The following is a 25,479-nucleotide window of genomic DNA, read 5'->3' as shown; positions in this document are numbered from 1 at the left end:
GTGTCCCATTTATAGAAGCAATTTGTTCTTGGAGGCTACTTAAATGCAAATTCCAGTAACCATCAAATAGGTTTAAAGAGAGTCAGAAATAAATCTAAAGCTCATGTTAATGGGTTGGTGAGATTTTGCACATTTTTGTAAACTCTTAAAGATGCATTCTTGAGAAGGCCCATTCTGAAAAACTAGGGGACACGAGTAGGAGGAGAAAAGGACTGTTGCCTCACAGAAACACTCACCAGTCTCTTCCCTCAGACCCCGAGGTTTCCCTCATGCTCCAGAGGGTGCACCTTGGCTCCTATTGTAGGAAGCAGGTAGAGTCTGGGAATCTTCTAAATTCTCTGTTTTTGGCAGATAAGGACACCGTGACCTAACCTCAGACAATTAACTTGCCTGAGGTGTTAGGTGATTACAAGGCAGGGTCTCCTGTCTCTCAGACCAACATTTCTCCCACAGGCCTGCTGTAGTCTGCAAGTGAGGTCTCTTGGTCTCAAAGACCTGCCCGTGCCTTTCCACAGTTGTAAGAAAATGTCCGTGGATCTATGTGATGGTGGTGAAAGGATCACACCCCAAGTCTAGCTGTGTAGGGTTCGACTTTGCAACTACAGTGGATTCAGGGAAGGCTCAATTGTTATACAGTTGGGAATTTAGGGAGGTAATTAAAGGGAATGGAGTTTTATCTAAGCCAAGAGTGTCACCTCCTTTTCCCTCATACCCTTTATGATGTACCACAGGCACAGATTAAGTTGAGGACAGGAAACCCCCATTAGCAGAGCTCCCTGAGCCCCACTGACTATACTATACCTAGTGCTGACTTGGGGGCTTTTCCGTCATTTGGCACTAGATGGGTACAGAGGGCCTAGGAAGTACCTCTCTCAGGTTTGGCCTAGAGTCGGTGTGCAACTCAGTTTCCTACTTTGCTGTGCAGCCTCTAAACCTTCTTTCCCTCTGCTTTCAAAACCTTCTAGAACAGTCAACACTAAGCCCTGCTCACTGGACATTTTCTCTCCAAGCTTTTTCCTGGCTCTGGACAGGAATGTTCGAGGTGCCCCATTTACTGGTTTTTGCTCCTTGGCTAATGTCATCATTACTCTTTCAGCCTGCTGTTGGGATCATAATGGTGTTCCTTTAACAGCCTAGAACAGCACACTGTGAATACTGAGCTGCAGAAAGCAGCTTTTGCTGTTCCCCTTCACTTCCTTCCTTACCCTGGGGAAAAACAAGAATTGCATTCCTTTGGCCAGGAAAAGCACCCAGCCCCATCCAGAGGGGAAAACCCTTTGTTTTAAAAACTGAGTACCAGCCTGCGTACCTATCTAGTGAGGCAGCCCAAGCTTGGTTTGGGGGAGCCTCAGTAATAGGATGATGGAGCAGCTATTTTCTTCTCCTACACGTGCACCCCCATCTGTTTGAGATTTCCCTTCCAACTCCAGCTTGGCTGGCAGGCATGTCCCTAAGAAGCTGCAGGCCAAAATGGAGAGAAACTGACTCCCTCCTCCACACATCCTGACTTGCTGCCAATTGCCAGAAAAAGAGGGCAACATTTGGGCATTTACCAGAAGACAAGGATGTGCCTTTTCATTTGTCTTTTTATTTTACATTTAAAAAGTGGTTATTGCTCTAAGTGGATCAGAGGTAACGACCTCTCCCCTAAGGAGCCTTGGCCTTGCAGCCCATTCAGCAGGGATGGAAGTCACAAGACAATGAGTGGAGCCTCATGCCCTCCCATGAGGAAGCCCTTAGTGTTGCTGACATCTGCCCTTTATCCTGTCTCTCCTCCCCAGTGCTGCCACACTTGGGCAAAGCAGAGTGGTGGCAGACCCAGCCTTGAGAGCTCTTGTAGACCGGAAGGAAGGGCGGTCATTGGGTGATGGCTTCTGGCTCTCTGGCTTGGGGACCAATGCTCTTATCATTCATTTCAACAAATATTTACTGAGTACCAGGCTTGTGCTAGGTGTGGTTCTCCTACACCCATCCTTGGCCACCAGTGGAAGATGCAGAGGTCCACCTCTTCCCATGCAGGCATCTGGCAGCCGTAACTCGTCAGTCCTATGGAAGAGTCTACCTTCCCTCATCAAGCACCATTTTTTTAAACCAGAAAGGGGCAGTGGAGAGAGAGACCTGTCACCTCACACCACTCAGGCTCTAAGGAAGGACATGAGGACCCTGGGTAACTTTCACGGAACCCTGGATGAGATGGCAAGATATGAAGACCCCAGAGGCCAGTGGTGATAGCCAGGGCTGCTCTTCCTGTCCGTGGTGAATGGCTCAGGCCTGCCTTCCAGCAGCTTGTACTCCAGAAGGGGTGTTTTAGTAGCCCCCAGAATGCCAGATGTGATGTGACTTTTCAGTTGTCCAAGCTAGCATTTCTGAAACTCCAAGAGATACTTCGTAAATAAATTGGACCAGTACCTTCCAAACTGACGATCTTACAGTCATAAGGGTCAAAGAAGATAGATGCAGGCAGCCAGCTCAGTCATCGGGGGAATTTCTCTGCTCTCTAGAATGCGGCCTTCTGATTTTTGTTTTCCAAAAAAGACAAACCAGGTAACATCTTACACGCTTGCAAAGGTGTGCATCACACCACAAACATGTCCTTGATGGCTGGATCCAGAAAAGGCTTGATGGCAGCCATGATCCTGCATGGCAGGCAGCCCCACGGCTTCTCTGATGTTCCTTGGTCTGAAAGACACAGCTTGAGTCAGTCCTCGTGCTTGTCATCTCCCAGGGCTTTGTGTATTTTCTCAAAGAGGAAGCCAGTCCAGGAGAGGCGAGGAGGCAGAAGGCTGTGTCTCATGCAGCTTTGCCTTTTCTAGAACGGGGCCAGGCCTTTTAGTTTTGTGGCTTATTTTTATTTTTTTGCAAAATTTGGGTTTGTAGTTCAGCCTCCTTCATCTGACTAGGGCAAGGAGAAGAGAGAACTGTGCAGCTGGCTGCACCTCCTCCCCACTGCTGCAGTCGTCCCTCTCCCTGTGCCCGTGGGCCTGGGGACCAGCTGAGAAGAAAAATGGAATCCTTCTCCCTGCAGACAGGCAGTCACGCTTCAATGATGTTCACTGAGGGCTTGTTTGGAAACTGGGAGGAAAAAAATGAGAGAAGCGGCCAGGCCTAATTGTGAATAGCCTTCTTGCAAGGCTGGAAACAGGACAGAAGAAGGAAGGGAGGAGCAGCAGGGCTGCAGCCTAAATAAGCCAAGCTCTTGTCCCTTGTGGAAAGAAAAGAGAAGCCCTGCCTGGATGTCTTGTCTTTTTGCCTTTTCAAACCCAGCCTTCAGCTTCACTCAATTGAATGGCCAAGACTGGGTCCTGGGCCCATGGCCCCTGGCACCCAGTCTACCCCCAGCAGTCATCCCTCTGAGTGCAGCCTCAGCCACTGACATTGTTGAGATGCTTCTGGAGATGGGGGTTAATAAGAGGCTTCAGGAAAGTGTGCCAGAGAGAGGACAGTAAGCCAGAGGATACAAGGAGATGGAGGGAAGAGATGTAGAGAGGGCCAGATGTTGGTTGGATAATCATCATCAGAACCATGAGATCCTCTCACATTCTCTACTGTCTGTCTTCTTAGCTGCTGAGGGCAAGCACTGAAAAGGTTTTCATATCTGTTTTACAGAAGAGGAAATGAAGGTACAGCGATAAAGCACCTGCCCAAGGTCACAAGGCACAGCGGGAGCAGGAATGGGCCAGACACCCCACTCCTATTGTCCCGCGCCAACCAAGAATTCTGCCCTCCCCACTCACTGCTTTTTTTTTTTTTTTTTTTCTTCAAATCACCACTGGCCCCTGGCACCCTGCAAAAGGAGAGGATCCAAAATCAACTTGCAGTGTCCCTGTGTCACACAGGCAGCAGCCAAGTCTGGCTCTGCCCAGCTGTCGCCATGCCAGGCCCCGAGCTGACCCCCTCTGCAGTCCAGGGATTACCAGAGCATGAGGCACAGGGTGGCCCACCCAGGCCCAGGTCTTGCCCTCACCTTGCTGCGGAGAAGCCCCCCGCCCTGGTGCTCTGGTGTGCTGGTTTCTGATGCACTCTTGGGTTTTTCCTTGTTGTTATTGGGTTCATTGTCCTTGATGATGTCATACTGGCGGCAGAAGAGGGCGATGACACCTGAGGGGGACAAGTGAGCAGTCAGAGGCCAGGGCCTGGGTTCCTGCCTCCCCTGCTTCTTTCCCACTAGTGCTTGTCAATGGTCTCTCCAGATTGTAACTCACCTGTACTACTGCAGCACCCTCCTCTGCCCTCTGGCTCCTGTTTTCACCTGTGCCCTCACCAACCACCCCTTTCACTGCTGCTAGGCTGATCTTCCTACAATATGCGTCTGATCATATCTCCTCCCCTCCTTTCCTTTAAACCTCTGACAGCAGCCAGGCGCGGTGGCTCATGCCTGTATTTCCAGCACTTTGGTTTTGTTTTTTGTTTTGAGATGGAGTTTCGCTCTCGTTGCCCAGGCTGGAGTGCAATGGCGCGATCTCGGCTCACCGCAACCTCTGCCTCCCAGGTTCAAGTGATTCTCCTGCCTCAGCCACCCTAGTAGCTGGGATTACAGGCATGTGCCACCACGTCCGGCTAATTTTGTATTTTTAGTAGAGACGGGGTTTCTCCATGTTGGTCAGGCTGGTCTCAAACTCCCGACCTCAGGTGATCCGCCCACCTTGGCCTCCCAAAGTGCTGGGATTACAGGCATGAGCCACTGTGCCTGGCAATCCCAGCACTTTGGGAGGCCAACGTGGGTGGATCACGAGGTCAGGAAATAGAGACCAGCCTGGCCAACATGGTGAAACCCTGTCTACTAAAAATACAAAAATTAGCTGGGCGTGGTGGCAGGCGCCTATAATCCCAGCTACTCAGGAGGCTGAGGCAGGAGAATAGCTTGAACCTGGGAGGCAGGAGAATAGCTTGAACCTGGGAGGCAGAGGTTGCAGTGAGCTGAGATCAGGCCACTGAACTCCAGCCTGGGCAACAGAGAGAGAGACTCTGTCTCAAAGAAAAACAAACAAATAAACCTCTGACAGCTCCTGTTTTCCTTGAGGGGAAAATAGAAACAATAATAGCATGTGTTGAGCTTGTGCCAGGCCCTGTGCTGTGCACTGACATATTCTATCTCACTTAATCCTCACAACTCTGTGAGGATACCTATTATTATCATTCCCAGGGTACAAGTGAGGACACTGATGCAGAGAGAGTTTCACTAACTTAACTCAAGGTCACACAGTGGCAGAACTAGGACATGAACTCCAGGGCCTGCAGTCTGTTAAATGTTTAGTTTTATCAAACTAATAATACATGAACAGAATGTGTTTTGAAAGTCAGACAGTATTAAGGCAGCCAACTTCAGTCCTTCTAGGTGTTTTCCCAATTTTACCTCTATATTTAGAATGTTATTTCTTGATCTATTTTAGAAATCTGTTGACTTCCAAACATGGTAGATAAAGCATAACAACTTCCTCTACTTCCCTCTCTATTATCCTAACAAAATTACATCACAATTTTGGGTTAATTCGCAATGTTTATATTGTTATGATTATATAAATACTGTCTGTGCCAAATCTAATAATGCACCATAAGCAAACCTCCTCTTTTGTACAACCGTTTGTTTTTCCCTCATTTTTCCAAGTGCCTGTTTTTCTGTGTGCCTAAGGAACATTTTTTTCCCAAATGCTTCTACAATACAGCCTGCCTTTCTCAACCACCATGCTAATAAAGCTTTAGCATGGTATTCAAATCCCTCAAAAGACTCCAGTCTGCAGCCTCGCCATCCTTTACTCCCCCACGTTCTACCTTCTCTCTTGGATTGAAGCTGCCCTGAACCAGACCGAGCTTACTTTATTTCTTGAACACACCGTGCCCTGAACACTATTCCTCTTTTGGCTGCCTGGTGAACTCCTATTTATCTTTCAAAGCTCCTCTCTGTGTTTTTCCTGATTTCTAACCCACAGTTATTCCCTCTCCTCTGCTCTCCTACATGGTACTATCATAGCACTCATCATATTGGATTATAGTCAAGTTCAGCCCAAGTAAATGAAAAAGAAAAAAAGAAGAGTAAACGAAAAGAAAAAAAAAAAGTTCAGGCCTGGCTTCGCCCAGACAGTTCTTTGCAAGCAGAGGGGTCTTCTTAGTCATGACTGTAGCGCTGCTGTTTGGGCTGGAGTGATTGTTCAGTAAATGCTGGTTGAATTGAGTACAAAGATGAATGAAACTTGGCCTTTACCAGCCTGGGCAACATAGCAAGACCCTATCTCTACAAAAAAATTAAAAATTAGCCAGGCATGGTGGCACATGTCTGTAGTCTCAGCTACTCGGGAGGCTAAGGTATGAGGATCACTTGGGCCCAGGAGGTCAAGGCTGCAGTGAGCTGTGATTGCACCACTGCACTCCAACCTGGGTCTCAAAAAACAAAACCTTTGTCTCAAAAAACAAAACAAACAAACAAAAAACTTGGTCTTCATTCTCAGGGAGCTCACAGACCACAGGTAAAGGAGAGACATGAGCCGAACTAACTTACACAGGAAGGGCTAAAGAGAGGAGTGAACAGTATGCAGTAGGGGTGTGGAAGCAGGAGGGCCATTCTAATGGATGGATTGAGGGAGTTTTCACGGTGGCTGTCTCACAGCCATGGTGGTTGGGTCTAGAAGGGTGAGTAGGTTAGGAGAATGTCCCCAGGCCAGGCAGTGACTTCCCCTGAGCTTCCCAGGCCTGGACCCCTGGAGGCACAGCACCCCAGAAGAGGAAAAAAAGGCTGTGGCCATGACCAGAGGTAAAGGGCCTGTGGAAGTGTCCAGCCCCAAGAAGCTGAACCTCTTCTGAGGGAGGACAGAGGCAAGTACTCATCTAATCCTATAAGGCAGCTAACAATATGCTGGTTTTTGGTGAAGAGTGAGGTAGAGAAGGGGTCAGATCTGGTTCCCGGAACTGTCATTGACAGGACTTGGAGACTTTTCACCTTAGAGATGTCCAAACCCCTTACCCTTTTTTTCATGAGAGAAGGGGCTGGTCAGAGTCCTCCATTTCCCAGAGGCTGAGGGAAGAAGAAGGGCTCAGAGGGCAGACTCACCTGCCCACATGAACAGGACCACGACGATGATCAGCACCTCGCCTGTCCTCAGCTGTTGGTTCCTCCCCATCTCTTTCATGGTTACCTCATCTGCAGGGAGAGAGACACTAGATCCAGCGCTCCTTTCCTCCCTCAGCCACTCCTCTAGGGCCAAGCCCAAGACAACAGTGCTGATTTCTACAGGTGCCCACACATCTAACATACATTCTAGAATGCACTGATGGCTACTTGGGGTGGCAGTGATAGGACCGAGTCTAAAGGGAATTTATATGCCCAGCGTCTTGTCAGGGACTAGCGTGAACCCTCTCTCAGGTACTGCTTTACTTGCCAGCAGGGGGTAAGGGGGAGGAGACAGAGCCTTCCTCAAGCCACCCATTGGTCTGGTCCTGACCACCCCTCACCCCACCCCATTCCTCTTAACAGTGACCCGGGCCTGCCTTTGTTCTTGGAGGCCATCTTCTCAGCCTCACGCGGGGTCTTGAAGAGCACAGGCTCGCTGGCTGGGCTCTGGCCCTGAATGGAGATGGCCTGCACATGGACTATGTACTCCGTATCCTCCTCCAGGTCCCAGAGGGCACACGAGCGGGTGGTGGTGTTCACCTCCTGGATGAAGCGCAGCATCCGCACGTCCTTCTTCTGCAGACAAGTGCCAGTCACTGCTGTCAACACTCGGTGACCAGCCCCGCTCCTACCCACCTCCCAGTGGTGACAAAGCCTTTACATACACAATCTTCATCATTCCATCACCTCTGCTATCAATTTCTCCGTTTTACAGGGAAGGAAACAGTTCAGAGAGGTTAGGGAAGTTGCCCAAGGCCACACCTCTAGTAAGCAGTGGAGCTAGGTCCTAAATGCAGATGTCTCTGAGATAAAAACCATGCTCTTAATTTCTATGTTCCACTTGAAAGTTCCTGAACCCTCCCTCACTGACTGATTCTCTTCTAGAGAATTTTCAGACATATGTCTGAATGGGGCCCCAATTTTTAGACATATGTCCAAATTACTGTTCATCTCCCTTGCCCCAAGTTCCTATTTCCTTTCTATTTCTCCATCACCACCACCGCCACACTCCTACCCCCATCTGCCACTACTGTCTTGATGTGTCCTTCCCTCCTAACGACAGTGGAGCATTACCTGCTGGGAGATGGCAAATCCGATGACAACCTCATCCTCCAGAACATCCCAGCTCACCACTGCAGAGTTGGCCTTGAGGTGCCTGACGGTGACGTTCACTGGGGCTGAGGGACTGTCTGGGGGACGGGGAGGCACCTAAGCCTGAGCATCCCCTGTTGTGAGGCCCAGACCCACTGTCTCATAAGTAAGAAGGGGAAACCTGGGGAAGGCCATGCAGGAGGGGAAGGAAGAAACTAAGGCCTCAAGTGGGGTCCAGTGACATGGCTCTCAGCTCTTCAGTGGGTTGAAGAACCAAGCCCAAGAGGCCCCAGGCTCCTCATGACTGGGGTGGAAGCCCCTGCTGGCCACAGGCCGGCCCCACGAGGGGTCCAACGCTCAAAGTGATGGGCCTGGGCCGGGGCCCTATCTAAGGGATGGGTGGTTAGAGTTGTGGAGAGAGTTATGTAGGGGACATAGGTGGACAGAAACTGAAGGTTAGCTGATGAAAAGCAGACAAAAGGACTCCCAGTCCAGTGCTCCTTTGACAATACTGCCCTGTCCAATGAGTGACCTTGAGCGAAGGAGAAAGACTCAGAGATCGAGAAATGTCAGGCTGGGGTGAGCCCTGGACTGGGAGTGAGGAGAACAGAAGTATCCCCAGAACTGTGGTGGCCCAGGCAGAATAAAGCCTGGGGAAGTCTGTGTGAGCCTCTTATCCATGCTCTTCCAGCCCCAAGATGCAGGTGGGGAGGTGGCAGGGGAAGATGGGGTCACTCAGAGCAGGGCCCCTCCATGGTGAGTGGAGAGAACAGGTAGGGGAAGAGGATGAATGAGGAATCACTCCAGAAGAGACAGGACGGAAGTGGAGGTGAGAGTGATAGGGATAGCGCGGGTCAGTGAGGAAAACCGTCCAGGAGAGGGGCAGTGCAGTCACATAAGCCTCTGGATCTTCCAAGGGGCAGGTGCAGCACGGGTCAGAGCTGGGCCTGAGCAGCACCCCTCGCCCCACAGAGAGTGAACTTGAGACCCAGGGGGCTGGGCCTGGGACCTGAGGGAGACAGAGCCAGACATGGAGACGGAGGTGGAGAGGACACAGACAGGTGGCGGCAGACACAGAACCAGAGGACAGAGAAGTGGGGCATCTGAGAAAGACAGCTGCGAGAGAGCGCTCCCCGAGCCACGGAGGGAGAGATGAGCCGGGCAGCGGCAGCCAGGAGGGACAGAGAGTGGCAGGAGAGGCTGGGCAAGGACGGGCCAGCCCCATGGGGCAGGCCAGACACTGCACCAGCTCAGGGGTGCCGGGGCCCACCCCACGCCCTGCGCTGCGCCCTCAGGTGCCAGCCCCCATCCCCTTCACACGTGCTCCTGCACAGCGGGACCCCATCTGCCCCTGCAGAGTTGGCCTGCAGGGCTTTGAGAGGTCCTGGGGACAAGGAGAGAGGCCCAGGTGGGGGAACTGGTGTCCTCAGCTGCTCCCTGGGCCAAAGAAGGGAGCTAGGGAAGCTGAGGCAAAGACCTGGGGTTAGGGGAATGGGATTAGGGGACTGGGGACCACAAGACCGTAGGAAACCCAGGGCTGAGGTGACAGGGGAGGTTTGGAAACTGAAGGACAGGTCTGGGGGTCAAGGAGGTAGGGAAGATGCTGGGGGCTGGGTTAGGGGAGCAGTGTTTGGGCCGAGACAGGAGTCCCTAGGGGGCAGAGGAAGGACCAGGGGACTCCCAGGTAGCTGGGCTCGAGAGGAGCCTGCCCCGGCGCCGGCCCCCCGCCCCGGGCCCCCTTACCCGCCTGCACCAGCGCGAAGCAGACGCAGCCCAGCCACAGGCGGAGCGCGGCGCGGGCGCGGGGCGGCCAGGCGCTCGGCGACCCGGGGTGCATGGTGGCTCCTCCGGCCGGCAGGCCCGGGGCGGCGCAGGGGGACGCGGCTCCGGCGCCCGGCGGCCGCTCGCGCTCGCGCTCCGGCCCGCGGCCCGGCCGGCCCGGCCGCCCCGGCCGCCCCGCGCCGCCCCGAGCCGCCTGCATGTCGGCTCCGCGGACAGCGACTCCCGCGCGGCGGCGGTGGCGGCGGCCGCGTCCACGTCGGGCGCCTGGGGGGCGGGGCGCCCCCGCTGCGGGGAGAGGTGCGGGGGCGGGATGAGGACCGGAGGGCGCCCCCACTCCCGCCCCCGCTGCCTATTAGGTCTGCTGCCGGGGAGGAAGGGGCTTCGCGGACCCACGGCTCCTACCCTCTCACCGAGCGGGAGCCCAGCGGGGTTCTCCGCGCCCCCGCCGCGGTCACTCTCTCGCCCGTGCACAGCCCTGACTCGGCTGCCGCTTTCTGCCCTTTCCCAGGGTAGAGAGAGGACAAGTGCCACGGAGATGCCCGTTTGTGCCCCCACCCCGAAGCGCGCCTCCCTTCCCTGGGCCTAGGGATCCCCTCACTCCCCGCTACACCCGAGGCCTTGCGGCTGGGGCAGACGTGAGCAGAGGGGAGAGATCACAGTAAGGCTGGGGTGAGCAGAGAGTGCTAAGTGGACACTAGGGCTCCGTGTTTCCAGTGGGGTTGGGAAGAAGCTGCTCTGACTCACTGGAGAGTCCAGCTCTGTGACCCCAGGCCAGTCCTTTTCCTTCATTTTCATCCCCATAGTGAGGTCAGTAATGAGTGTCTACCAGGGGCCAGATACTATGCCGAGCTTTCTTTGCATTACGTGGCTTAATCCTCAGGGCAACCTCGTGAAGTCATACTCTGTGCACACTTTGCACAGGAGGAGCCTGCAGCTCGGACAGTCTACTTGACTTGTCCAGGGACCCACAGCAGAGCCAGGATTTGAGCACAGGCTGATCTGACTCCCAAAGCTGTGCTTAACTGAACTGTCTCCCCACCCAGAGTGACTTCACCCATCCAGAGATTCCTGAGATTCTAGAATTGGCCAGGGCCAGCTCCTCCCCAGCCAGAAAACAGTCTGCAGCAATCTCTCTAAGAGCATCTCTGAGAGGGGGAGTGGCTCCAGCCCCCTTCCCTCATCCCAGCCAGAGAAACCAGGTGGAGGAGAGAGGCATGCATGGACCAGGGCTCAGGGCCTTTTGTCTCAGCAAGAACCCCTGAGCCCCCTCCCACGACTACCCGAAATTCCACCATTAGCGGGGCATTCCTTTGGGTCTTAAAGGTTTTCCAGAAGCCCTGGAAGGGCTAATTTTCTTTGGAAAGGGGACGTCTTGCAAAGTTCTGCCACAGAAACCTCTTCAGGGTCTTCCTCTCCATCCCCCTGGTTTTTACTTTAAGGAAGTGAGGTCTAGCGATGGGAAGAGCTTGGTGCAAATTCCCACAGTGGGTCAAGAGGAGCGATAAAGACAACCCTCCTCTCCTAATGCCCAGGACTCCTTCGCTGGCCCTGGGTTCCTCCTTGATCACCTTGGAAGGGGTGAGATGGAAGCGAGCTTAGGGGCTCTTGCTGAGCAGCGGAATTTTCCTATCCATTCCCTCAGTGCCCCCAGGCCTGCCCCACTCGGCAGGGTGACACTGCCCAGCCCCATCATTTCCTCCGCCACATACCTTGTCCTGGGAGAGCCTCAGCTGGGACCTCGACCCGTTTGGGAGAAGAGCCCCGGAGCGAGAGCACCTCTCTCTCTCTCTTTTCTCTTTGCTCTCTTTCTCTTTCTCTCTCCTTATTATCTTCTCTCTCTTTCTCCCCGCAGCTGCTGCCTGCCCCACCTCACCCGGCCCCGCCCCACCAGCTGCAGCTTAGCCCCTAGGGACCCCCCGCCCCCCATCCATCAGACAGGAAGACAACCAGGAGGCCCGCAGGAGCAACTGGAGCCTCTTCAGGCCTCCATCACAGGAACCAGCAGGAAGGAGAGGGTTCAGTTAGAGGACACAGAATCTACTCCGGTCCCCGCAGGGGAGAAAAGGAGGGAGGGTCCCGGTGGGGTCTTGGCCTCCAGTCCAGCGCTGGGGAAAGGGGAGCCTTGGCGCCACCTGCTGGCCTCTTTGGGTAAAACCTAGATAGATGTAGGGCATTGAGAGGGAGGAGATGGCAGTGCCTGAGGGCTTGAGAGAGAAGGCAGCTGAAGGAGGGGGCTTGGAGGATTGGGAGGATTTGGAAAGTTGTGACTGTGGGGGTACAGCCGTCTCAGGCCTCATGATGCATGCGGTGCTTGGGCCTTAATTCTGGGGAAAGCCCTAGTGCCTGGAATCTGGCAGCCAGTGGGAGCTGGCTGGGAGGATTTAGTGGAGCCCTGGGGTGAACTTGGGAGGGAACTGTCAGAAGCAGCCACTGCAGGCCGGGGCACTGGCTCGCGCCTGTAATCCCAGCACTGTGGGAGTCCGAGGTGGGCAGATCACCTGAGGTCAGGAGTTCCAGACCAGCCTGGCCAACATGGTGAAACCCCGTCTCTACTAAAAATACAAAATTAGCCAGGCATGGTGGTGCATGCCTGTAATCCCAGCTACTTGGGAGGCTGAGGCATGAGAATCATTTGAACCCGGGATGCAGAAGTTGCAGTGAGCTGAGTGTGCCGCTGCATTCCAGCCTGGGCGACAGAGAAAGAGTCCGTCTCAAAAAAAACCCAGCCACTTTATGTACCCCATCCCTTAGCACAAGGCTTATGATGCAGTTGGGGCTCATTAAATGATTGTTGACTGTATGGAAAAAAATCATTCTTCCATCATGTGTTTATTGAGCACCTATTATAGACCAGGCCCTGTGTAATATTCTGGAAACACAGCAGTGCAAGAATGAATGAAACCATAAATGAGGACCTGGGTAGGGACTAAGGGTGGGCCTCTGTCCTCCCAAGCTGCACTCACTGGGCTTCATTTGGAGGACTCCACAGACACCCCTTTGAGGGCTGGCCGGTCACTTACACATTGACACCTAATGGGGTCACCAGCATTTGGACCCTCCTGCTTGTCCAGAGTCTCAGTACCTAACTCAGGCTGCAGGTGCCCAAGTCAGCTCCGGGTACCCATTTAGAATAGGAAGGTTCCTTTCTATAGCCTAGGATGGTCATGGCCCCTGTCAAAGGTGGTCGCTAGACACCCCTCACCTGCCCTGCAAATCACAGGAAGAATCAGGAGGTCAGGAGTTGCTTTGGGGATATAATAATTGAGCACCTACTTTATCCATGTTTTTATTTTATTTTATTTTATTTTATTTTATTTTATTTTATTTTGAGACAGAGTTTCACTCTTTTGCCCAGGCTGGAGTGCAGTGGCGTGATCTTGGCTCGCTGCAATCTCCGCTTCCCAGGTTCAAGCGATTGTCCTGCCTCCGTCTCCCGAGTAGCTGGGACTACAGGTGCCCACCACCACGCCCGGCTAATTTTTGTATTTTTAGTAGAGATGGGATTTCATCCTGTTGGCCAGGCTGGTCTCGAACTCCTGATCTCAGGTGATCCACCCACCTCAGCCTCCTAAAGGGCTGGGATTACAGGTGTGAGCCACCGTGCCCGGCCTTTATCCATGTTATTTTGAGTCTTAGGCTGGTATGTGTCATTAGCTTCCATTCCACATCAGGAAGCTGAGGATCAGAGAGGTAAGGGGACTTGCCCTGTGTCACACAGCCAGTGAACTATAGAGATATGTCTCAAATATGTGGCTGCAAGTTGAGGGCTTGATCCAGTCTGCCTACCACCTCCCCTCACCTCTAAGGACCTCTGAGGACAAGGATCCAGGGCTCAGGGCATCACATCAATCTCCTTCCCTGAAGGGCTCAAGGGGACTTATTGCTCACAGAGGCAGTTGCTAATCCCAGGGCCAAGACAAGGGACCCCCCCACTCACCCAACACTTTTCCCGTGCTGACACATCATGTACATAAGGGAAGCCTCGCCGGGCGCGGTGGCTCAAGCCTGTAATCCCAGCACTTTGGGAGGCCGAGGCGGGCGGATCACGAGGTCAGGAGATCGAGACCATCCTGTCTAACACGGTGAAACCCCGTCTCTACTAAAAATACAAAAAATTAGCTGGGCGTGTTGGTGGGCGCCTGTAGTCCCAGCTACTCGGGAGGCTGAGGCAGGAGAATGGCGTGAACCCGGGAGGCGGAGGTTGCAGTGAGCCGAGATCGCGCCACTGCACTCCAGCCTGGGGGACAGAGCAAGACTCCCGTCTCAAAAAAAAAAAAAAAAGGGAAGCCTCTTTGAATCCTCAGAGGAGTTGGAATTATACCCATTTTACAGATGAGGAAACTGAGGCTTGAAGAGAAGAAGGGGCTTGCCATGGGTCATACAGCTGGGAGACACTGATCTAGCCTCTCTAATCCTCAAAATCCCCATCATGGCAATGATGAAGTCAGGCCAGTTTAGTATTTCCTGAGTGCTGCTGGTGCTGAGGATATTGTGATGAACCAGACTGGTCCTAGTCCTTAAGGAGGTCTTATGGCCGGGGAAGAGGAGAGAGATGCTCTTAAAATACAAAGAGGGGACTGCTTTCTGGAATAGGAGGCACCTGGGGCCTACAGGGACTGAAAAGGTAATTAACTTAAGAGGAAAGCAGGAAGGGCTTCTGGGAAGAGGTGATGCTTGGGCTTAATAAGTACTGACAGTCAGGTGGAAATTAGCCAAGTGAGAGGAAAGAGGCAGAGGGAAAGAGGAACCATTAGCTCTGAGGTCTGGAAAAGCGGAGTGTTTCTGTGGAGGGAAAGCAGGAGAGGCAGAATGTTTATGTGGGCGTTTGCTATAGGCTCTGAGCTGTGACATTGGGAGCAGGAAAAGTAGAACTAGATTGGAAAGATTGTTCCAAGCTTGCAAGAGAAGCTGGGGCTAGGAAGGGCTTTATTTATTCAACAAACATTTATTGAGCACCACTAAGTGCCAGCAGCATCACAGCTGTGACCAAGACAACAGGGTCCCTGCCCCATGTGAATCTCATATTCCAGGGGGAGAGAAAAGCAATAAACAAGTGAGCTGATGACCAAATGAAATATCTTCAGAGACCGAGAGTGGCTATGAAAACAATGAAGTCATGTGGTGGAGAGTGGCTGGGTGGGGCGATGTTACGTGGTGTGGGCTGAGGGGGAGTCATCTGAACTGACACCCGAAAGCAAAGGAGGCAGCAGCACACAGCACAGGAAGGGAGCTCCGGCCCCAGAACAGCAAGTGCCAAGGCCCTGGGGCAGGAGCAAGCTTGGCATGTCGGGGAAACAGAAAGAAGCCAGTGAGTCTGGAGCTTTATAAGCAAGAAGGAGGCAGTGAGGGCAGGTGGGATTGGATAGCACATGACCTCCAGGTGTGGAAGGGAGGTTAGGTGGATCCCACGCACAATGGGAAGCTTCGAGGGGAGATGAGATGGGATGTGATTTGCATTTTAAAAGGCTCACTTTGCCCGCTCCAGTGTGCAGGCTGGATGGCAGAGAACAGGAGTGGGGGGCCAGGTGCCCTGTGAGGAGGCAAGGAGGGTGCTGCGGTCTCATGGCCAGAAAGGATGCGGTGTTGGCCTGGGTGGTGGCAGGGGACAGAGTGAGAAGTCGATGGAGGATTTGGGATGTTTTTTTTTTTTAGGAGGAGCTGATGGATCAGACATACAGGAGGAAATGAAAAGGAAGCAGGGCAGAGGTCAGCCCTCCAAAGTCCAGATTCTGAAGCCAGAAACCCCTGGCTGGGTGACGTAGGGCCAAGTAACTCTAGCTTTCCGAGCCTAAAATGCCTCCTCTGGTCAGGGGTGGAGAAGAGGAAGAGAGAGAGAGAGGAGGATGGCGGGGGGGGGGGGGGGGGGGAGAGGATGGGGGAGGGGGAGGGAGGAGGAGGAGGAGCGGCGGAATAGAGCCTTCTAATCGGGTAAAGGACACCTCCTCAAATCTCTTCAGTTCTTCAGAGTCTACACAGGAAGGCTCCCATCCAACAGCACGCAGGGAAGCTGAGAATCTCACCCAGTATCATTCAAAGCCAGTCAGTGGCAGCTCCAGGCCTCAAACCCTGGACTCTGGCTTTGCCTTTGGAGACAGATTCTCAGCTGCACACCAGTCACCCAGATTCCTCAAAAACAGTGGGGCCAGAGGCCCTATTTTAGAGGCTCAGAGTGCAAGGCAGTGGAGGAGGTGGAGGCAGCTAGGGGAAGACGAGGGATGGGTAGAAGGACAAAAGCCTGGGAGTGAAGACTGCCTTTACGTTCACTCCTCAGCTCAGCCCCGGACTGCCGGAGTGACCTTGGCATCTGTTCTTGCTGGCGAACGGCAGCCAGCCGCAGTGGAGGTCTGACCCTGAGGCTCCAGGGTCGGTCCACCTCCCACAACCCAAGTCCACGGAGGACCTCCCTCGTGGCTCTGCACAGCCTGGGCACAGCCAGCAGAGGGCGTCACCTCAGCCACAGTGAAGCCCGCGTTGCCCCAGCGCAGGACCGGTACCAGGAGGAGGCCCCAGCTGGCAGAGGCTGCCTTGCCTGCTGCTTAGCTCTCAGGAGGCCAATTCCCAGGTGAGCCGACCACAGATGCAGCAGCCAGGTAGAGCCTGCATCTTGCTGCCTCTGCCTGTAAATATGTCTCTGAACCTCTCTGAGCCTCAGTTTCCCCATCTATAAATGGGCCTAACAATAGTGCCTGCCTCATAGGGTTCTGTGAGGAGTCATTGAAGGTCAGCCACATAAGGGCTCAGTTCCTAGCAGCTGCCATTTTTATTAGCAGTAGTGGCAGTTGTATCATATTTTAAAGTGCCTGACAAAAAGCGTGTCCAATCAGTGGTAGCTACGATGATGACAAAGATGACGATGATGATGTTGCAGGGACTCGGTCATTGCTTGTCTCAAATTTCCTCACCAGGGTGTATCCAGTGCCTGCCAAACTGGGATGCCTCTAGTGAGGGGCATTGCTGCTTTCCTGGCAACACTGCCAGACCATCCTTTTGCTGAAAACTGCCTCCTGGAAGCCATCCCCCCCCCGGCCCACCCAACTCCCCACTCAGGATGATGCAACTGGCCCAGCCTCTGGCCTCAGGCCCCTTTGTTAAAAGTCTGCATGAGAGGTCTCAGAGAAGGCTGGAGGACAGATCCAGCAGCTGGACTCATCCCTTTGCTGGAAGGGAAGGGAACCCGGGTGGCTTCCCAGGCAGGAGATTCTCAGTGGGTCTTGTTCTTGCTGCTCAAAGTTCCTTTTCTGCACACTGGGAAGAAATAAGTGAAAGAAAAAATCCCTATGTTGTCTAAACCTCACCTCATACCTCTGACCCAGGAATGGCTGGAGGCTGAAGAGGGAATATGATGGCCCAGAGTGACAAGCCCAGGAATCCTGGCATTCTAGTTGGCTCTGATCCCACCTGCTGCCAGACACGCCCATCTGTGTTTGTGGGTCCTGGGATGAGTGCTGTGGGTCTGGCATCAAGGGGTCTGGTGAGGAACGCAGGAGTCCAAGGCTTAGAGCCAAACAGTTTGGGCTCACACACTGGCTCAGCCCCGCACTACAGTGCGACCTCTGGCAAATCACTCTCCTGGCTTCCATCCCGGAGTGGTGTTGTGGGGAACACAGGAGATGTTACATGTGAAGAGGAAAGCGCAGGACCTGGCACGTGCTAAGTATCTATAAATGTTGCAGTGGGTATTATTATAAAGCGCAAGTCCCTCATTTCCTGGAGATGCTCTCTGCATCTGAGTGGGCCAGGGTGGCTGTGGGAGTGGGTTATGTCAGGCAGGATGACGTTCTGACCCACTTCTGGGTCAGCGGGCCAGGGCTTGAAGCGCTGTGCCCGTGCCTGCATTTGCAAGGGTGTGCGTGTGTGTTTGGGAGGAGGAAGGGGTGTGCATTGGGTGTGCATGCGTGCAAAGGTGTGCATATGCTTGTGTGCATGCACCAAAGGCTGCCCCATCCCAGGCGTTCTGGGGCAAATGCATACTTGCAGGTACCAGTGCAGTCTCCCAGCGGTGATTCAGGAGGCCCTGCTGTTCACTGTTACTATGGAAACAATGAGGCAATCCTCAGCCTCCGGGAAATCCTAAGGTGCCAGGAATGAGAGCTGGCCTGGTCTTCCCAGGGAGGCAGACAAATCGGGAGCACAGGGTTCCTGGGATAGGGCAACCTCGGACTCCGGGGTGGGGTTCTGGAACTCTGGGTACCCCGGGCCCTCTGGGAAGTCTTCTCACTCCTCCAAGGAAGCCTGGCCCACTGGAAAGAGCTCAGAGACAGAGCTGGGTTCTAGCTTGCCTCTGGCTCTAACCCCATGCATAGTCTCAGGGAGGGAACTGGGGTGCCAGCAGCAGTCTAGAGCTGGGGTGTGACCTTTCCTCTCACTAGGGCACCTGCAGCAAGGCTGTGTGAATGTGTATCCTGGAGCCCTGAAGTGTCATGGAGCAGCCTCCTTCACGTGCACTACCCTCCACAGTGTCTTGTAGGTTCCCCACAGCAGCTCTGCAAGGGAGGCAGGGCTCAGCTACATGCACAGTCCCTCCGCCCCCAGAGCCACACCACACAGGTGGCTGGGAATTCCAACCACTTTTCTGGGTTATGAGGAGCAGGCTGGGAGGAGAATCCCCCAGGGCTATGGGCAGTGGATGCAGCATTCAGCCTGGACAACCCCAGCAGAGCTGGGCTGCTGGAAGGCTTCTGGGAGGCAAATCCTGGTTTAGGGGGCACTTTTTTATTTTTATTTCACTTATTTATTTAGAGACAGGGTCTCGCTTACTGCAACCTCCACTTCCTGGGCTCAACAATCCTCCTGACTCAGCCTCCTGATTACACTCCCAGCTAATTTAAAAAATTTTTTTTGTAGAGATGGGGATCTCACCATGTTGCCCAGGCTGGTCTCAAACTCCTGGCCTCCAGCAATCCTCCTGCCTCGGCTTCCCCAAGTTTCTTCTTTTCTTTTTTTGAGATGGAGTCTCGCTCTGTCGACCAGGCTGGAGTGCAGTGGCGCAATCTCCGCTCACTGCAAGCTCCGTCTCCCTGGTTCATGCCATTTTCCTGCCTCAGCCTCCCAAGTAGCTGGGACTACAGGCGCCCGCCACCAGGCCCGGCTAATTTTTTGTATTTTTAGTAGAGATGGGGTTTCACTGTATTAGCCAGGATGGTCTCGATCTCCTGACCTCGTGACCCTCCAGCCTTGGCCTCCCAAAGTGCTGGGATTACAGGGGTAAGCCACCGCGCCTGGCCCGAGGAAGTTTCTTTTAAAATCTTAATTTGGGGCTGGGCTTGGTGGCTCACGCCTGTAATCCCAACACTTCGGGAGGCCAAGTCGGGTGGATCACAAGGTCAGGCGTTCGAGAACAGCCTGGCTATCATAGTGAAACCCTGTCTACTAAAAATACAAAAAATTAGGCCAGGTATGGTGGCTCACACCTGTAATCCCAGCACTTTGGGAGGCCGAGGTGGGCGGATCACCTGAGGTCAGGAGTTCGAGACCAGCCTGCCAACATTGAGAAACCCTGTCTCTACTCAAAGTACAAAATTAGCTGGGCATGGTGGCGCATGCCTGTAATCCCAGCTACTCGGGAGGCTGAGGCAGGAGAATCACTTGAACCTGGGAGGCAGAGGTTGCGGTGAGCCAACATCACGCCATCTTCAGGCCTCCATCACAGGAACCAGCAGGAAGGAGAGGGTTCTGTTAGAGGACATAGGGAAGCCTCTTTGAATCCTCAGAGGAGTTGGAATTATACCCATTTTACAGATGAGGAAACTGAGGCTTGAAGAGAAGACTCAGCCTCCTGCCCTCCACTCCACTTCCAAGAAGTGACTGGTCCCTTTGCCATAACCCGGGAATGATTTTCAAGCGGTCCCATCCAAGATAGACCAAGAGAAGTGTCAGGATTGAGCTCCCCAGCAATGGAATTATGGAAGAAAGATCTCAATGTTTTGATTACAGAGGCTGTGAAGGGGCCACTTCTAATTGAGGGGAGCAGAAACAGGGCAGGCCTGGCTGGGTGATCTCAGGCAAGTCACTGTCCCTCTCTGGTCAACTCCTGAGGCCCTTCCACCTATGAGTTGCTTTCACCAGCAAAAGGAAAAGTGATTACTCTGCTGGGCAAGTGTGGCCTGGATGTGACCCCAGATGCTGGCATTACTTCACCCATCCCACCAAGGCCAATTCCCATATAGGAGAGATTAGGGCTGGGAGAGGGTCAGGGAGCCATCTGGTGTGGGGAAGATCCTGGTCATCCGGGGCAGGGGTTGCTGGGCTGGTGGGACATTATTAGGGGAACGGAAGGTGGAGGGAGAAGAGCTGGGGTGGAAGGTGAGGGTTCAGGCATGTCTCAGAGAGCCTCTGGTAGGCAGCGGGAGCCATGGAAGGTTATTAAGCAGGGAGGAAGGTAATCAGATTTAGAGAAACTGATCAGAGCAGGGGAGCTGTGGGAAGGCCAGAGCCGTAATACCAGGCAGATATGACCAGGAAGTGAGTGGCACTGGGGAGAAGAGGGCAGGTCTGAGATCTCTGCTACAATGGGTCGCACTTGGGAAGAAGGCAGGTGTGGGAGTGAGGAAGAGGGAGGGGTCCTAGATGGGGCGGGGCCTCAGCCTCCTTTGGTGGATGGAGGGGGCCCAAGGGCAGGACAGGCTGTGGGAGAAGGTGATGGGGTGACCATTGGCAGGCTTATGTCAGGGTGTGTGCGGGCTTCTGGCAGCAAGTCCCGGAGGTGGCTGGAAAGGCAGGTTTTACAGAAAATGGACCAGAGGGGTGGTTTTTGCCAACTTTCCCCAAAAGACAAAAGGCCATGCCAGGATTTGAACCTGGATCTGTCATCCCGGGAAATCTGTACTCTCACATTGAGGAACCAGCTAAGATGCAGCACTTTCTCTATCTCTTGGGCTCTCTGACAGTGCACTTGACATGGAGCTCGGTGCTTTTACCCAGGAGTCAGGGCTCTTCTTGGGGACCCATTGGAGCCATCTCCATCTTGCAGAGCTCAGCAGTCTCAGGGGCTCTCCCAGCAGGATCTTCAAGCCCAGACTTCTGTTTGGAGAAGGACCATCTCAAGCAGCCCCAGCCTTCTGGATCTCCCAACACCAGGGGTTGCCCAGGAGCCACGTGGAGCCCTGTGAGTACTGACAGCCAACATTAGCTGGGCACTGACTGGGCGCAGGCACTATGCCAGGCACCTCGCAGGCTCCCTCCCTTTTAATCCTCACAGCAGCCCTTCCAGTGCTATTATTATTGTTTCCATTTACAGACCAGGGAACCAACCGAAGCTTCCAGAGGTCAAGGGCCTTGTCCCGCTCCACTGTGGGGTGGGTAACGCTGCTGTGTGACCTGGGCTCCGCATATAAAGTGAGGGACTTTGCTTGAGGGCCCCCAGCACCTCACACTCCATCCCTGATTTGGGTCTGCAGTTCCAGCTCCCAGGACTTTCCCACCTCCCGCCCCAGCGTGCTGTTTCTTAGGGCCCAGCTCCCTTGGGAACAGCCAGGCCCATCCCCTCCCCCTCCCGGGCTGTGCTCCTGGCAGCTCTGCCGCCCTAGCCTCTGGTCCGGGGGTGGTCCCTGGCAGAGAGGGGGCGGGGCAGAAGATGGGATGCTGGGGATGAGATGCGGGGTATGCGGAGACCCCCAGGCCCCCACCTCAGAGCCCACTGTGCTCTAGGCTGGGGTGGGCAGGGCCTTTTGGAAAGGGGTGGCTTGGGGTTTTAATCACTTTTTCAATGTTTGTTTGTGTAATTCAGCCCCGAAATGCTTTTCCCTCCATCTGTCCCACCATCTGCTCCCGTCAGGATTTTCCAAACCGTTTGGGACCAAAGAGGCAACAAGGTGGGGGGTGGGGGGTAGGGTGGCTGGGCCTCTGAGGGGGCTGGGGAGGGGCCACCTTCACCCACTTCACTGAGAGGTTTCCAGAGAGGGCCTGGGCTCCTGAGTCACACAGAACTGGGTTCAATTTTTCTTTTTTTAGAGACAAGGTCTTGCTTTGTTGCCCAGGCTGGAGTGCAGTGGTGCAATCACAGCTCAAATTCCTCAAAATTCCTGGACTCAAGCAATCCTCGCACCTCAGCCTCCCAAGTAGCTCAGACTACAGGCGCCTGCCACCACGCCCAACTAATTTTTGCTTTTTTTTTTTTTTTTTGAGACGGAGTCACGCTCTGTGGCCCAGGCTGGAGTGCAGTGGCATGATCTCGGCTCACTGCAAGCTCTGCCTCCCAGGTTCACGCCATTCTCCTGCCTCAGCCTCCTGAGTAGCTAGGACTACAGGCGCCCACCACCATGCCCGGCTAATTTTTTTGTATTTTTAGTAGAGATGAGGTTTCACCGTGTTAGCCAGGATGGTCTTGATCTCCTGACCTCGTGATCCGCCCGCCTCGGCCTCCCAAAGTGCTGGGATTACCGGTGTGAACCATTGCGCCCGGCCAATTTTTGCATTTTTTTGTAGAGACGGGGTCTCACTTCGTTGCCCACGCTGACCTTGAACTCCTGGCCTTCAGTGATCCTCCTCAGCCTCCCAAAGTGCTGGGGGTACAGATGTGAACCGCCACACTTGGCCAGAACTGGGTTCAAATTCTGACACCGTTGCTTTCTTGCTGTGTTACCTCAGACAGGTGACTTTACTTCTCTGAGCCCCAAGTTTTCCTATCTGTAAAATGGCAGTTCATATTATTGATTCCTCAGGATCATTGAAAATCCAGTGAGGTGACGTGTGCAGAGCACTCTACACGCTGTAGGCGCTTGAGATATCACGTCTCTCTCTCTGGCATCCCAGAAGCAGTTCTGTCCCTCCCTTGGTAGTGGTAGAGGAGGGTAGTCGGCCCTGATTTACGTGCCCCTCTCCTCCCTCCTCAGATGCTGGGGACTTCCCCTGCCCTGGAACTTGCTCGCCCTTCCATGGACCCTGCTACTGCCTGGCTCTCTCAATTACCTGCCTCCGATTCTACCCCACCCCTGCCCCTCCCTCCTCCTGGGCGCCTCAGTCTGAGGTGGGAGGGACTAAGTATCACCAGCAAGGACACCTCCCCACACACGAGGCTTCCAGGGTCAGGAGGCCTCATCCATTCATGCTTACATCACCTGTCTGAACTCTCTGCTCAGAAAGGGGAAGAGGCTTGCTCTGGGTTGTCCAGAGCGAGGGACCCAGGCCCAGCAGCCCCTCGGCCCCCCTTTTCATGGCCATATCTTAGGGCACTAGGGCTTGGACCAAGGGCCGTGTTGTGCAGTGTGGGGAGCCCTGAACCTTCTTTAGCTGTTAGGGGGGTGGGCTTGCAATGCTTCTTAGTCCCTCCGGAAGGTGCACGTGGCTGATGGGAAGTAGCAGCAGAACCCACTAGGGCCCACACTCTGCCTCCAGAACCACCTACACAGTCTAGGTGCAGGGAAAGACAAAGGCAGGAGGGGCTCATGGGGAGGCGAGACATGGCCTTGCCTTCCAAAACCCCTATCTACTGGGGAGACAGAAAGCAGACTGGGGGTCTGAAGGCAGGGCACCAGAGTCACCCTCAAAGAAGAAAGGTGGTTGGTGGGGGGGGGGGGTGGTGGTGGTGGGGAGAAGTCAGCCCCTGAGGGGGTGAGCCTGCAGGAGGCTGAGCTGGGGAAGTGGGGAGAAGGCAGAGAGGGAGCTGAGCAGCCCAAGATGGGGATAAACCGAGTCCCCCAAGGATAAAGAGGAGGATCCAGACCACTCAGGAGAGAGAGGAAGGGGTGATGGGGGAGGCGGCTGAGGGGGTGAGGGAGGGCAGGACCGTCTCCCTGACCCCAGCACAGCTGGCCCCCCAGGCCTGGTGGGGAAATGGGAGGGAGCTTGCCACTGGAGGGCCCTGGGGTGGGGGCTGAGCGGCGAATCTCTCCCAGCCCCCAGGTCCTCATGCAGGAGGCAGCTGGGAACCACCCACGCTCATCTGGCGTCTCTCACGCCTCCACTGGGGGTCCCAACATCAGAGGCAAGGCACACAGTGGAGCCGGTGTTCCGGAGAGCCCAGCTGTCCCCACCCCACCCCAGCTTGGCTCCTCAGTTCCTCCAGCCGAGACCTCCCTGCCTGCCTCCAAGCAGGAGGGACTAAGGCTAGACTCTGAGGACTTGAGAGGCTCAGTCTGGGAGGCTGGAGGCGGAGCCCTGGGGTGCCAGGAGGGGCTGAGCTGCCAATGCTGAAGAAACTCTGGGCTAGGAAGGGCCCTCCGGGCAGACGGCAAATGCTGCCGGCTTTACCTGCGAAGTAAATCCAGAAACCAGACCCAGCCCCGCCATCTCTCAGCCTGAAATGGCCCCTTCTCCCACCTTGCCCCCAACTCCTCAAAGTCTCTTCTTGACATCATAACCCAAGGAAGTTGTCCACGTGGAGGTCACACCCTCTCACTCTGCTCAAAGCCCCCCAGGACTTCTCATCTCATCTGGAATAAAAAGCCTAAAGTCATTGTCATAGGCCCCAAGGCCCTGGATGGCCCCAGTGGCAGTTACCATTCTAACTGCCACACCCGAATCCCAACGTTTAAAAACACATGTCTAATATAGACATGTATATTTTGTCCGTTGTTTATTGTCTATGCCTGTAGTCCCACTACCTAGACAGGACAATGCTGGCCGCAGAACTAGTGTTTTATACGTATTTGTGGAATGAATGGATGAGGAACACACATTGGGCACACACTGGAAAAATCACTTAACCCCTTTGAGCCCATTTCTTCATGGGGACAATAAGGACCAACCCCTACAAATGGCAAAAGGACAAAATCTCAGCCCAGCATGTGGAGAATGTGGCTGAGGCTGGGGGCAGGAGGAGCTGGGCTAGGGGTCATCGACTCTGGAGAGGAGCTGTGCGGTCGGTCGGCAGGCAGTGGGTAGGTACCACAGGATCCCCAGGCAGAAGATGTTCTGCCCTCCTGTCATGGCCTGCACAATCAGAGGCTGGGGAGGGAGGAAGGGAGGGGGTTTCCTTGATTGGAGAGGGCAGTGGGAGGAGTAGCTGACACCAAAGTTGGGAGGTGGGATTAATTCTGAGAGGGGGGTCGGGGTGAGGTCTGGAGTGGTGGGTTTGAGATGGGGGCCAGCTCGCCAAGGGGGAGGTGGGGAAGGGGGAGTGTCTGGCCCCCCACCCCGAAGACCTCAGTAGCTGGAGGAATGGGCGCTCCACGCTCCCAGCTCCGTTAGTTGGGAGTTGAGGCGCAGGAGCAGGGAGGGTGCCCAGGGTGCCGATTCGGCCCTCGAAGCGACGTGCAGCTCAGAGCCCAGGTGGGTATGGGGAAGGAAGCGGGGCGGAGTGGCCTGGGATCGCCCCCGGCTCAGGAGGGGGACCTCTTGGCACTACCCTGTCCCTCCATTCCGGCCACCAGAGCGGAGGTGCCGAGGAGAGGGGCGCCGCGGTCCTCCTTCCCGGGCAGGGTGCTCCCTCGAGGGGGGCCGGGGAACTGAGGGCGTCCCCTTCTCTCTCCGGGGCGGGGGTGGGGGGCGGAGCCCAGCGCGCCGCTCCCCAACCCCCAGGGCTGGCGGGGACCCCCCCAGGGGAGGGGCTCCGGGTGAGCGCTGCG

General features: G+C 54.6%; 2 protein-coding genes across 5 annotated transcripts; one reads left to right on the top strand and one right to left on the bottom strand.

The window, feature by feature from the left end:
- Nucleotides 1-1,568: 1,568 nt before the first annotated feature.
- FNDC5 (fibronectin type III domain containing 5) lies at nucleotides 1,569-10,198 on the bottom strand. Of its 4 annotated transcripts, none has more exons than XM_055255593.2 (6): nucleotides 9,938-10,198; nucleotides 8,177-8,292; nucleotides 7,480-7,678; nucleotides 7,043-7,132; nucleotides 3,965-4,098; nucleotides 1,569-3,595 (listed from the first exon to the last, which is right to left on the bottom strand). In XM_055255593.2, exons 1-6 carry the CDS (start codon nucleotides 10,173-10,175, stop codon nucleotides 3,590-3,592), a joined length of 783 nt encoding a protein of 260 aa, XP_055111568.1. In that variant the 5' UTR covers nucleotides 10,176-10,198; the 3' UTR covers nucleotides 1,569-3,589. The 4 variants fall into 4 exon arrangements, with proteins under 4 accessions (XP_055111568.1, XP_055111567.1, XP_063484061.1 ...); XM_055255592.2 differs by having other exon boundaries at nucleotides 1,569-3,072; XM_063627991.1 differs by lacking the exon at nucleotides 1,569-3,595 and adding an exon at nucleotides 3,723-3,784.
- Nucleotides 10,174-21,328, top strand: LOC129468969 (uncharacterized). Its single transcript, XM_063628250.1, has 7 exons — nucleotides 10,174-10,211; nucleotides 10,333-10,485; nucleotides 11,829-12,124; nucleotides 15,172-15,328; nucleotides 16,248-16,538; nucleotides 20,946-21,080; nucleotides 21,213-21,328. Exons 1-7 carry the CDS (start codon nucleotides 10,174-10,176, stop codon nucleotides 21,289-21,291), a joined length of 1,149 nt encoding a protein of 382 aa, XP_063484320.1. The 3' UTR covers nucleotides 21,292-21,328.
- Nucleotides 21,329-25,479: the final 4,151 nt, after the last annotated feature.

Source organism: Symphalangus syndactylus, chromosome 12, assembly GCF_028878055.3.
Source record: "Symphalangus syndactylus isolate Jambi chromosome 12, NHGRI_mSymSyn1-v2.1_pri, whole genome shotgun sequence".
NCBI classification, from domain to species: domain Eukaryota; kingdom Metazoa; phylum Chordata; class Mammalia; order Primates; family Hylobatidae; genus Symphalangus; species Symphalangus syndactylus.
The sequence above is the reverse complement of the archived record's forward strand: the minus strand, read 5'-3'. Positions and strand labels throughout refer to the sequence as shown.